General features: G+C 37.4%; 1 protein-coding gene across 10 annotated transcripts in view; it reads right to left on the bottom strand.

The window, feature by feature from the left end:
• The window catches only part of R3HDM1 (R3H domain containing 1), a 181,945-nt gene that overhangs the window by 100,166 nt on the left and 68,852 nt on the right, over positions 1–12,927 (bottom strand). For all 10 annotated transcript variants that reach the window (XM_058548881.1, XM_058548883.1, XM_058548872.1 and 7 more), the window contains exon 3: positions 11,660–11,870. In XM_058548881.1, coding sequence (XP_058404864.1) covers positions 11,660–11,830 — 171 coding nt within the window. In that variant the 5' untranslated portion in view covers positions 11,831–11,870. The remainder of the gene's footprint in view (positions 1–11,659; positions 11,871–12,927) is intronic.

Here is a 12,927-nt window from a genome sequence, read left to right as displayed (position 1 = left end):
CTGGTTGTTTAATCAAACACTAATTTAAGCAAGGTTATGAAGAGATTTTGCAGATGTAAGTGAAGTCCCAAGTCAGTTGATCTTAAGATACAGAGATAATTCAGCTGGGTCTGATCTAATCAAGCGAGCCCTTTAAAAGCTGAGAGTGTTCTTTGGTTGGGAGCAAGGGTGCAAGTCAGACTAAAAGGGTAAGAAGGACCTGACACACCACTGCTGGCTCTGAAGACGGAGGAGCAGCGTGAGAAGGATTGCAGGCAGCCTCTAGGAACAGAGTGGCCACTGGCCAACAGTCAGCCAGGAAACATGGACCTCAGACCCGCAGATGCAAGGAACTGAGTTCTGCCAACAAGTGGAATGAGGCTGGAAGCAAATTCTTTCCCCGAGTCTTCAGATAAAGGCCCTGCCTGGCCAACATCTCTGATTTCAGCCTTGAGAAACCCGAAACAGAACTCAGCCAAGCCAATCCTAACTGCTAATCTACAGAATTGTGAGTTGATAAGTGGGTGTTGTTTTAAGCCTCTAAGTTTCTGATAATATGCTATGCAGCAATAGAAAACTAACAGACTACTACGTAAGTAAACTATAAACGCCAAACAGGCATTATTCAATAAACATCACTTATTATTTTATTTCAAATAGCAAAGTGAAATTAATACACATTAGAAAATCTGCCATACACACATGCACACACAACCCCAAAACAGAGAAAACAAGCTCTGTTTATTAAATAGCCTTTGTTTTATATTTTTGGTATCAATTTGGCAGCCATATTTGGCTTTAAACAGCAGTAAAATTATTTTAAAAATGGATTTTATCATTTAAAGCACACCTTCCACTTTTTCCCAATTTTTTTATTGTGGAAAAATAACATAAAATTTACCATCTTAACCATTTTTAAGCATACAGTTCAGTAGTACTACATATATTCATAACGTTGCACAACCATCACCACTATCCATAAGTCTTTTCGTCTTGTAAAACTGCAACTCTGTACCCATTAAACATAATTTCCCTTCCCCCTCAAATCCCTGGCAACCACTAGCCTACTTCTGTCTCTATGATTTTGACTACTTTAAGCACCTCAAATAAGTGGAATCATATAGTATTTGTCTTTTTGTGACTGGCTTATTTCACTTAGCTCAGTGTCCTCAAGGTTTATCCTGTTCTAGCATGTATCAGAATTTCCTTCCTTTCTAAGACTGAATAATAATATTCTGTTGTCTGTACATAACACATTTTTTTAATCCATTCATCTGTTGATGGACATTTGGGTTGTTTCCAACTTTTGGCTATTGTGAATAATGCTGCTATGAACAGGGGTGTACAAATATCTCTTTGAAATCCTGCTTTGAATTCTTTTGGGTATATACCCAGAAGTAGAATTGCTAGATCATATGATAATTCTATTTCTAATTTTTTGAGGAACTGCCATAATGCTTTCCACAGTGGTTGTACCACTTTAAATTCCCACCAACAGTGTATGAGGGTTCCAATTTCTCCATATCCTTGCCAACACTTGTTTTCTGTTTTTTGACAGGCACCATCCTAATGGGTGTGAGGTGGTATCTCATTGTTTTGATTTGCTTTTCCCTAATGATTAGAGATGTTGAGTATCTTTTCATGAATGTTGAGTATCTTTTCATGAACTTATTGGCCATTACTATATCTTCTTGGGAGAAATGTCTATTCAAGTCCTTTGCCCATTTTTGAAGCAGTTTGTTTTTTTTTGTTGTGTTTTAGGAGTTCTCTATATATTTTGGTTATTAATCTCTTATCAGATATGTGATTTGCAAATATTTTCTCCCATTCAATGGGTTTTCACTGTTTTTTTTTTTTATAATTTTATTTATTTATTTATTTATTTTCCCCCCAAAGCCCCAGTAGATAGTTGTATGTCATAGTTGCACATCCTTCTAGTTTCCATATGTGGGACGCGGCCTCAGCATGGCCGGAGAAGCGGTACGTTGGTGCGTGCACAGGATCTGAACCCGGGCCGCCAGCAGCGGAGCGTGCGCACTTAACCACTAAGCCACGGGGCCGGCCCAGGTTTTCACTGTTGATAGTGTCTTTTTTATTTTGGTGACGTATATTAGCCCTGAGCTAACATCTGTGCCAATCTTCCTCTATTTTGTATGTGGGACACCTCCACAGCATGGCTAGTGAGTGGAGTAGGTCCGTGTCCGAGATTCCAACCTGTGAACCCGGGCCACTGAAGCAGAGTGTGCGGAACTTTAACCACTCGGCCATGGGGCCAGCCCCTGATAATTCTGATGCACAAAATTTTTTAATTTTCTTGAAGTCCAATTTGTCTACTTTTTCTTTTGTTACCTGTGCCTTTGGTGTCATATGCAAGAAACCACTGCCAAATTCAATGTCATAAAGTTTTCTCCCCCCACCTTTTCTGAGAGATTGTTGGGTTATTCAATTTGGTATCCTGACTAGAGTAAGAGCAGTAAGAATTATGCTTTATAAACATTACATTATTACTACATCATTGTGATATGGCTTTACATTGATTGTATATAGAGAAAAAGTAACACTGGAATTAAGGCAATAACCATACGTGCAAACCAAGCACATCCCCTTGACATAGTCCTTAGTAAAAAGGTTTGATTAGATGATGACTGATATTGCTGCATGCAGGTCAATCATTGCTTTGAAGGATAAGCTTTGAATAGCTTCATTCATTTAAAAAATCCCTGCTACTGGCCCACAATGGCCAGAAGAAGCCTTCGGTAATCTCCACTCACGTCACTTGCAATTACTGTGCCCACGGTCTTCTGATACATCTGACTGAACATCTGTCTTATTTGCACAAGATCAATCTCACTCTGAGTGATCATTATCCTGTTCAGGGTGGAGTCATTTGTGCTATCACCTCTCATTGAACAGTAGAGCCTCTCAGCAGTGAAAGCAGAGCGATTTAGTGCAAGACGGTCTTCAAATCACTTTCAACATTTCTGGAAAACTCACGGCCAATACTGCTTAAACCTCGATCAGCCCATCCTGGAATAAGCCTCCCGGGTAGCTTTCAGCTAAGAAAAGCTTCTTGTGGCAAGAATCAAGATTCATCTGTCCCTAGTCTCCCCTCAACAGCTTGACAGAGACAATGAACATCTTCCTGAGCCAACTGGTGGTTTATTTGTGTGTGTGTGTGTGTGTGTTTAGCATTTTATTTTACCCTTTCAAAATCCACCCATCTTGAGATCAAGCTGGCTGTCTTATCTCACTCTCATCATCCACGTGTCACAATTTAGGAAGCAAGTTCCAGCTCTGGACAGGGTTGCTCCTAGGAGTCCTCATTTCAGCAAATGTTGTAGCATCTACAAGATTCAGCAAAAAGAATTTGAGTTCATTGTAAAAGGCACGGAAATACAGATGCTGCTTTTATGGTAGTTGGGCCCAAAAGAAGTTGGGGAAGGTCATGATTGAGGCAGCACGGTGCTCCAGAAAAAGCATATGGAGGTAAGATGGCTAGAGTTGAGTCCTGGCTGTGCCACTGGCTCCCCAGGCGACCTTGGCAATTCATTTCCATGGGTATAAGTCTCTGGAAAATGGAAAGATCAACTTTGGAAACCTTTTAGCTGTGACTCTGAGTTCTATGACTCTAACTCCAAAACAGTTGGTCACTACCTTGAGCTTCTCTTGCCAACTCAGGATGGTTTCTGGAAGAAATGTCATCAGCTGGAATTAACAGGGCATCTCTCCTCTGGGGCATTTCTTCCCCAAGTTCATGAAGGGTGGTGGTTGTGATGATAACCTCCACAGATGTCCGTGGTTTTCAAATGGAAACCCACCCACCCCAAGCCCAAATGAAACACTGTCAGTTCTCAGGGACTAAATAGTCTTGCCTCAGACCTCGGCACTGATTCTTTTCTTAGAAATGCCACATTCTCTCTCTGGTAAAAGTGAACTGGCCCAGTGGCTTTCCTCCCATTCCCATTGTCTGCGGGGCCAGGATTAGTGTGTCACTGCTCTGGCTGTGTGTTTCTGCTATGCATGTCACAGGGGGCCTGTGGTCTTGGAAGACGCTCAAGGGGCAGTGAGTCCAGCTTCACTAATCATTTGATTCAGGTAGCTTCCACAGCTTAATGGTTGTTTTCCTTCATCAGTGCTGTTGCTTTTCTCTTAGGCATCTTACATCCTCAATTGTTCAAAGTACTGCCCACAGCCTGTCAACCAGCAACAATGGCATCAGCCGGGAGCTTGTTGAGATGCAGAATCTTGGGAGTCTCACCTCACACCTTTCTCAGCCTGTTTTGTGCTTTTGCAGTCTTCACCCTTTGCCCTCCTTAAAGTTGTCGACTTTAAACTGGTCTGGCAGCTCCAGCTCTGCGGCCCCTTCCCTTTTGGGTGTGCAGTTTACAGCAAGCATCCCTGGGCGCTGGAGGTGTCTTGGAGGTGGGGCTGGGGACAGAGAAAGGCCCTTTGGCATCATATCTAAGAAATCATTTCCAAATCCAATGTCATGAAGCTTTTCCTCTATGTTTTCTTCTAAGAGTTTTATCTCTTATGTTTAGGTCTTTAATCCATTTTGTGTGAATTTCTGTATACAATAGTTTCCCTTTATCCACAGGGGATATGTTCCAAGACCCCCAGTGGACGCCTGAAACCAGATAGTATTCAATCTTATATATATAGTTTTTTCCTATACACGCATACTTATGATAAAGTTTAATTTATAAATTAGGCATAGCAAGAGATTAACAACAATAGCTAATAATAAATAGAACAATTATAACAATTTACCGTAATAAAAATTACGTGAATGTGGTCTTTCTCTCTTTCAAAATATCTTACTATACTGTAGTCACCCTCCTTCTTCTTGTGATAATATTACATGATGAAACGTCTCTGTGATGAGATGAAGTGAGGTGAAAGACACAAGCACTGGGTCATAGTGTTAGGCTACTATTGACCTTCTGATGGTATGTCAGAAGCAGGATCATTTGCTTCTGGACCATAATTGACTGCGGGTAACTGAAACCATGGAAATTGAAACCGCGGATGGTGGAGGGGGACGACTACTGTATGGTGTTAGTAGGGGTCCAACTTCATTCTTCTGCATGAGGATATCCAGTTTTCCCAGCACCATTTGTTGAAAAGGCTGTCCTTTTTCCATGGTCTGGGCTCCCTTGTCAAAAATCATTTGACCATATATGCAAGGGCTTACTTCTGGGCTCTCTATTCTATTCCATTGGTCTATATGTCCATCTTTATGCCAGTACCACCCTGTTTTGATTACTGTAGCTTTGTAGTAAGTTTTGAAATCAGGAAGTGTGAGAACTCCAGTTTTGTTCTTTTTCTTTTTTATAACTTTATTTATTTATTTATTTTTCCCCCAAAGCCCCAGTAGATAGTTGTGTGTCATAGCTGCACATCCTTCTAGTTGCTGTATGTGGGATGAGGCCTCAGCATGGCCGGAGAAGCAGTGCGTCAGTGCATGCCCGGGATCCGAACCCGGGCCGCCAGTAGCAGAGCGCGCACACTTAACCGCTAAGCCACGGGGCCGGCCCTGAAACTGATATTAATACATTGTCAGAGCTATGAGCTACCAGCTTGGAGAAAAACTGAGGTTCAATAATAAATGGTTAAGTAATATTACAATGAATGTAGACTGTTTTTTAATTTACTGCCATGTAGATCAACTCTGAGTGAAAAGAAAAACAAACATGGTTGATGATTTCAGTACTTTGGTCTTTTGTTTACAATAAAGGAACTTTAAACAGATTTAAAATTTATTTTGGAATATGAATCTGAAAGGATACTCAAAACATTACCTATATCTTAACTGCTACCCCAAATCACAGAGCTTTACAACTAACAACAAAAGAAACAAAAACCAAAATCTATGTAGTCAACTTAATATAAAGGGATGGTACATACGTCTGTTTCCTAATTTTTTTTGCTTATCCTAACGTCTCTTTTGGTCTAACACTTTCAGTAACTTTCTTTGCCTATCTTTGTACTCCTAAGAACAGTTCAGATCTGTTTAAAGTTTCTTTATTATAAAAGAAAACAAAGGAAATAAAAATGAAAGTACTGAAATCATGAAATGAGATTTATGTATTGCTAAGAAAACACAGAATAATCTTTATGAATTATACTGTGTTAACATAAATATAATCACCAATTAATATCAATTAAGAGGAAATCTAACTTATTTCAAAAAGAGGATTCTTTTTCATTTGTAATTATTATGAACAAAATAAATTATAATGGTTGACATCTTTCAACTAAGGTTCTTAATATACCTTGAAGAGCTTACTAATTCTCACTACTTTTCAAGGCAATAGTAAAGACTAATGGTAATTATGAAGAGAAGATAATGCATTAAAGTGTTAAATGTCTAGCTAAAGGTCAGGAACAGTAAAAACAACAGAAGCCAGGTTGATAACTTCCACTGGAATAACAGAAAACAACAAAATTTTCTGAGTTGGGAGAGTGAACTACGTAAACACAATCAGTAAACTGACAAACCAAAGCCAATCACTAATCTGTTTATACCATTTAACGCTTTGGGCAAAAGAGCACAGAATTAAATATCCAAAGGCCTGAGTCTTAATACTAAGGAAAAGTCCTTGGAGAAAGTCACAGACTCTGGTTTACAGTTACCCCTTATATTAAATGAAGATAAAAGATCTCACCATCCTACTGGTGATATACATGAAAATTATTGGAAAAAGTAACAATATTATGTTAAAGCATTTCTACATCTACAAGATGTGGTGAACATCTTTATATATGTCATAATAAAGCACTGTGAAAAGCAAATGTGTTTATTATAAGTGCCAGCTATCATATGTGCATATGACCCAGGTTCAAGAGAAAGAGTCCCAAATTCTAGAAGTAATTTAAAAAACAAGTGTACTATGGGTAGTGAATTTTAAGTTTTAAAAGTTGAACTCTATTAAATATTAATAAAAGACAATAAAAGTACAATATACAGATAGGCAGCTTAACAAAAAGAAACAAAAACTAATGCACTGAAATTTTTGGGAGCTTCTGTCAAGAAATAAATTTTATTTTACACACAACTTTTTATGTTTGTTAGTCAAATAGGAAAATGGTTAAGATTTGTATGATTTTACATAGACAGACTTTTATTCAATGCTTTGAACAGAAACTCCTTTGCATGTTTTATCCATTAAGGAATTTCATGCCCATTAACCTCACTGTTGGAGAAGTTGGCCTGTACCCTGAGTTTTTCTGATAATCTTACTGGATTGCCATTGCATTCTTGTCCCTTACTTTCCCTATACTCCTCTTTTAAAAGAAATGCGGTGAAACTAACTTGAGGGATACAAGATGTAAAAGCCTCATCTTGACTATCAAAGGGCTTGCTACAGAAACTGAGGATATACTAAATACCTACTTCAACTGATTTCTGTGTATGGAAAATTCACTCATATATATCAGCAGCTGTTTATGCACTCTGGCACATAAGGCCTAGTTGTTAACAAAAATCAGTTCTCTTATTTCCCCCACAACAAGGGTTACCAACACAATATAGATTGGCCATCCTACTGTTCAATAAATAGTTTGTGGGGAGAGGGATCATTGTTTGAACTGATCCAAAATAAGTTTTGGATTGTATTTATATACACATTTATACAGATGAACACCCCTAAACAAAGCATTTGTCAAGTACAAAGACACAACTGTAAAAGAATGGGAAAGTTGAGTTCAAAGTGTTAGTAAGTAAGTAGAGTACAAGATTCTTAATTTTACATTTCAAATAAACGATGGCAAAAATCAACACAAGTACTTTACCTCAATTTAACCTAAAAAATCTATTCCTGAAAAATATCAAACAACGGAGGCCATATAAATAAGTTATACAAAGGAAACCAAAGCAAACAACCATCCCATTTACCCCACCTTAAAGATTAGCAGTAGTCTAACAAATTAAAATTTTTCAGGATTTAGAAATCTGATACCTCACCACACCAATCTTCCAAATACTTAATAATCATAGAAAGTCCAACATATAACTCAAGATTCACAGTAGGAATAGTATGTGGCAGTAGAAAAGTTAAAACCCTTTGCACAATTATTTGGGACCATAATCAATAATTCAGAACAACCCTATAACAATTATGTGGGAAAGTTAGCATCTTAACATTAATACATGCAGATTACTTGAATTAGCTCTCAAGTATTCTTAAGAAATTCTTAAGAAAGAAATTCTAAAATTTCTATGAAAGATTATAGTCCAAAACAAAAGTTTGAATACAAAAACACAAGAAATATTTTTAAAGGGTAGAGAGTCACACAAGCAGAATTATTTATAATAAAAATGGTCAAGGAACTCGAGATAATCTTTGCTTGGAACCATCCAACTCTGTGGGCTTCTCTCTAGTTTGATGAAATTATTTTTTATGTAAATGATATCCTTAACAGATAGTAGAAAATCCTAAGATTTCTTCACAGTATTAAAGAAGCTATGACATCCTTTCATTTAAAAATGAGTTTTCCTAAATAAAATAATAAGGGGATGGTCAGGAAAGTAAGACTTGGAAATGGATGAAATGTATGCTTCTTTAGGAAAACACTTCTATTTTCCTAAGTACTTTAAATACTACCACGCTGATGCAACAGACATAACTTATATTCATGGTAGCTGAAGAATAACAGAAAATAGAGAATATATTGGTTTACTCAAAATTCTTAATAGGAAACCTACATTAATTGGCACATACATCTAAATTTGAGTAAAAATAATAGTTGCTGTTTAAAATTAAACCTTTAGGCAATATCTTAGAGGTACCAAAGGAAGACGAAATGTCCAGTAGTATCTTAGAAAAAAGGCATTTCATAATAGGTAACTTCATATTAAGTTAAAAGGCAACTTTATATTAACCAGATTCTTTTTAAGAAGACACTCTATTCCCTGTTCATGCTTAAAAGAGTTGATTTTACTTTACATTATATTAGGTGAAAACATAGGAAAAAAATTTTCTAATTTTATCTACTTCCATTCCTAATTTCCATCACTTAAATCTCTTCTGTATAAGTTATTTTGACTGTAAGCCCCTTGCCAGATACCTTGCATAGAGGCGTCTTGGACCTCAAAAAGCTCCAAGCAGGGTAAGTATTCCCACATATAGTAAATTCTTAATAAACATATGAATAAACAATGAATATAGCATTCAATGAATTAACAGAAAATGAATTCTCATATTCTCTTTGTTCCTCCTCCCAGTCTTTACAATCACCACGCTATACAGAACATGTCAGAGACAATGCCCATTTTTGCTTACTACAGTATTTCCTTGGTATAGTAGGTTTTCAATAAGTGTTTCGAGAGCTGCCCTGGCAGTCTAGTGGTTAAGAGTTCCCAGTCAAGGGACCAGTCAACCACCCATCTGTTGGTTGTTATACCGTGCTGGCTGCATACTGCTGTGATGCTGAAAGCTATGCCACCGGCATTTCAAATACCAGCAGAATCACCCATGGTGGACAAGTTTCAGTGGAGCTGCCAGACTAAGACAGACTAGGAAGAACATGGGCACCCACTTCTAAAAAAATTGGTCATGAAAACCCTATGAATAGCAGCAGAGCGTTGTCTGATACAGTTCCAGAAGCTGAGAGGATGGAGCAAAAAAACCAAGGCAGGGTTCCGCTCTGCTGTACACAGGTCACTAGGAGTCAGAATCGAGTCGACGGCACTAACAACAAAAGTGTGTGGGGAGTGCATGAAATTTTCCTGTAGTATGAACTGGGCCATGATTCGGTAGTGGTCATCAGAACGTTTTTGTGCTTACTGCCAAGGGCAACACAACAAACATGGGAGGGAATGCAATAATCCAAATTAATCGCTTACTGATAAGCATGACCTGAAGAGTAAACATTAGGTGTAGAAAAGAGACTAAAAGGAAATCTTTTACTACAGTCATGTGCCACAAAATGATGTTTCAGTCAATGACAGAATGCATATATGACAATGGTCTCATAAGATTAGCACCATATAGCCCAGGTGTGTAGTAGGCTATACCATCTAGGTTTGTGTAAGTATGCTCTATGATGTTTGCACAATGATGAAATTTGCCTAACCATGCATGACGGTACTTCAATCATGAATGCAATAGAATTTTAGCAGATTTTCTCTGATTCAATCAAGATGTTGGCACGCTGCCACCACTGAGTGTACTGATTGTAGGCATGGTGATTTTTTGTTTAAAGAGTGCTGTTACTAAAAATGACTAGAAAAAAATATGTATTCTTCCCAATTTCTTACATAATTACCACTTGACTATACTTAATCGGTAGGGCCTAAATGCTTTCTTACAGGTGTATGAGTTGCTATCATTTTCTAACAGATTTCTGGCACATAATAATAAAAATTTTGACTGAATGAAGGAATGCAATAACCTTTAAAAGAGTCTTCTTTACTCAGCATAAAAAAATGAAGGTATAATTTTTGGCATATAGCCCTCAAGGTCTCTAAAGAATGACAGAGTATTTGCTCCAAAAATAGAATTCTTATTAACAGGGGCTAAACTAAAACAGAAGTGTTAAAGATAGTATTTTAAAACAACTTTTTGTGGCAGAATAAAACTCCTTCCTACTGAGAGGCGGGCTCTAAGATTCAAGGAAGGGTCCCCTTCCCTTGAATCTGGGCTGGCTTTATTGACATGCATCACCAAAAGATAACAGTGGAAATAACATTCTGGGACTTCTGAGCCCAGGTCAAAAGAAACCTTGCAGCTTTGCTTGGCTCTTGGAACATTCTTTCTGGGACCTCTGAGTCACCACATAATAAGCCTGACTACTCTGGGCCTACTATGCTAGAGGGACTATATAGGTGGATGTTCCCAGTTCCAGCTGAGCCTACATTCTAGCCATGCCCACCAAGGTGTCAGACATGTGAATGAAACAGTTTTGAACCTTCCAGGTCTGCCCATCTGCCACTTAAATATCGGCAAGGGACCTCTTTTGATGCCTTGTACAACAGAAAATCCACTCAGCCAAGTCTTTGTTCCATTTCCTGACTCACAAATCATATTAGAAAATAAAATGTTTTAAAATTGTTAGCTCTTTATTTTGCGATAACTTGTTATATAGCAATAGGTAACTGAAATACTTACAAGTGAATACTATAAGCACTACTTGAAATAATTTTTACCTATCTTGCATCTGTTGATCAACTCACCAACTTCTATCTGCGCCTGGAATTAAAAGCCTGCTCAGTGGTTAGTTCTAAGTCATCAAATATAAGTCATAAAAAGTCTCAGGTGACTTTTTTCCCCACCAACCTCTTTTCTTAGTCATGGTTGATTGATGGCTTTCCCTGAGGGCTGTTTTTGTCAGAAGAAGTTCCGCAGTTTCAATCTCTCTATTCTTCTCTCTTCTAAGAGCTCTTAGGTTAAATTCTGAACTCTCAACCACTGATCATTAGGTACATAGCAGAACGAAAATGTAGAAAGCCAGTAAAAAACGTATTGACCACATACAAATAAAAAGAATTATATTACATGCCACAAGCAAATCAAAAGCTAGACTCAACAAACTAATCCAGAGGGCTCAAAAATCAGCTGATAAGCATGTCCCAAAGAGTCAACTTATCCTTTTAGAATTCTAGAGTGAGTTTTGTATGAAGAGTATAACTATATATGGAATATTCAGTATCTGTAGCCAGAGAGAAAATCTTCTTTACCTGCAAATCAATATTGTTGTCAATACAACGTTCATTCTTCTCTGCCAAAATCTTCCCGTAGTTTTCTGATTTGATAAGATTTTCAACTCTGGTTGCATCTTTCACTTCTGCCTCCAAATCCTTCATTGTTTCAGTTTCATTTTTTACAGTAACAGTATCAGACATCCTCATTAGCAAAGGTTATTTTAGAATTCTACAGGGAACTTGAGGCCTTGGCAAGAAAGAAAAAAAAATTTAATTCCATTTGAAACATTTCTTATATTCAGTTACTGTGCAATACTGAGTACCTTCTATGTTCCAGGAATAATGTTGAGTATACACTGATAGAAGCAAAATTCTTGCTTTCAAGGAGTATACTGTTTAGTGGCAGACATGTCCAAATAAAAAAAATCATAATATAATGAGATAAGAGCTATAATAAGGGTACAAGGTGATTTTGATATACATACCACTCTCAAAAGTTTTTAAGAAACATTAAGGAATGAGCCATAGCGAGATGGAAGGGAATGGCTGGAGAGTGATAAATGTATATTTAGATGATGTTAGAAATCTTTTTCTCTAAAGGGATATTATGAGTATCATCCCGGGAGAAAAATATTTTCCTATCATAGATTTCATCTAGATTTCTAAAATTCCAAATTTCTTTAGTTACTCTGCAATTCTGAAAGGAAATAATTAAAAAAAAAAAGCAACATTCTATGCAAAACACAGTTGTGAATCTGAATTAATGACTGTTTGGCATTATGAATCAAGCACTGAAACCTCTCCCGACTTCTGTGATTCAGTGCCAAACACATATTACAGACGCTCTAGTATACAGACTCCATAGGAGATCAAATACATAAGATGCCAATATATTTCCTATCTTAGTGAGTTTAAGAAAACACTGGGGACTTTTATACCGCATATCAAATAGGAATGTATCGGAGACAGCTGTCATTTTAGGACATCTGAGAAATGTGAACTTGAAGAGTAGAACTTGATGTAAATAACTTATTTTTTTTCTAGCTTTATTGAGAAATAATTGATATATAACAATGTGTAAATTTAAGGTGTACAGTGTGATGACTTGATACACGTATATATTGCGAAATGATTACCATAATCCATCACCTTACATAATTACAATTCTTTTGTGTGTGGTGAGAAGAAAACCAATTTATTTCGAAATGCATTGAAAAAAATGAAGATGGAGGCCTGTCCGGTGGCGCAGGCAGTTAAGTGCCCGCGCTCTGCTGCAGCGGCCCAGGGTTTGCCGGTGCAGATCC

This window comes from Diceros bicornis, chromosome 10 (assembly GCF_020826845.1).
Source record: "Diceros bicornis minor isolate mBicDic1 chromosome 10, mDicBic1.mat.cur, whole genome shotgun sequence".
NCBI classification, from domain to species: domain Eukaryota; kingdom Metazoa; phylum Chordata; class Mammalia; order Perissodactyla; family Rhinocerotidae; genus Diceros; species Diceros bicornis.
The sequence above is the reverse complement of the archived record's forward strand: the minus strand, read 5'-3'. Positions and strand labels throughout refer to the sequence as shown.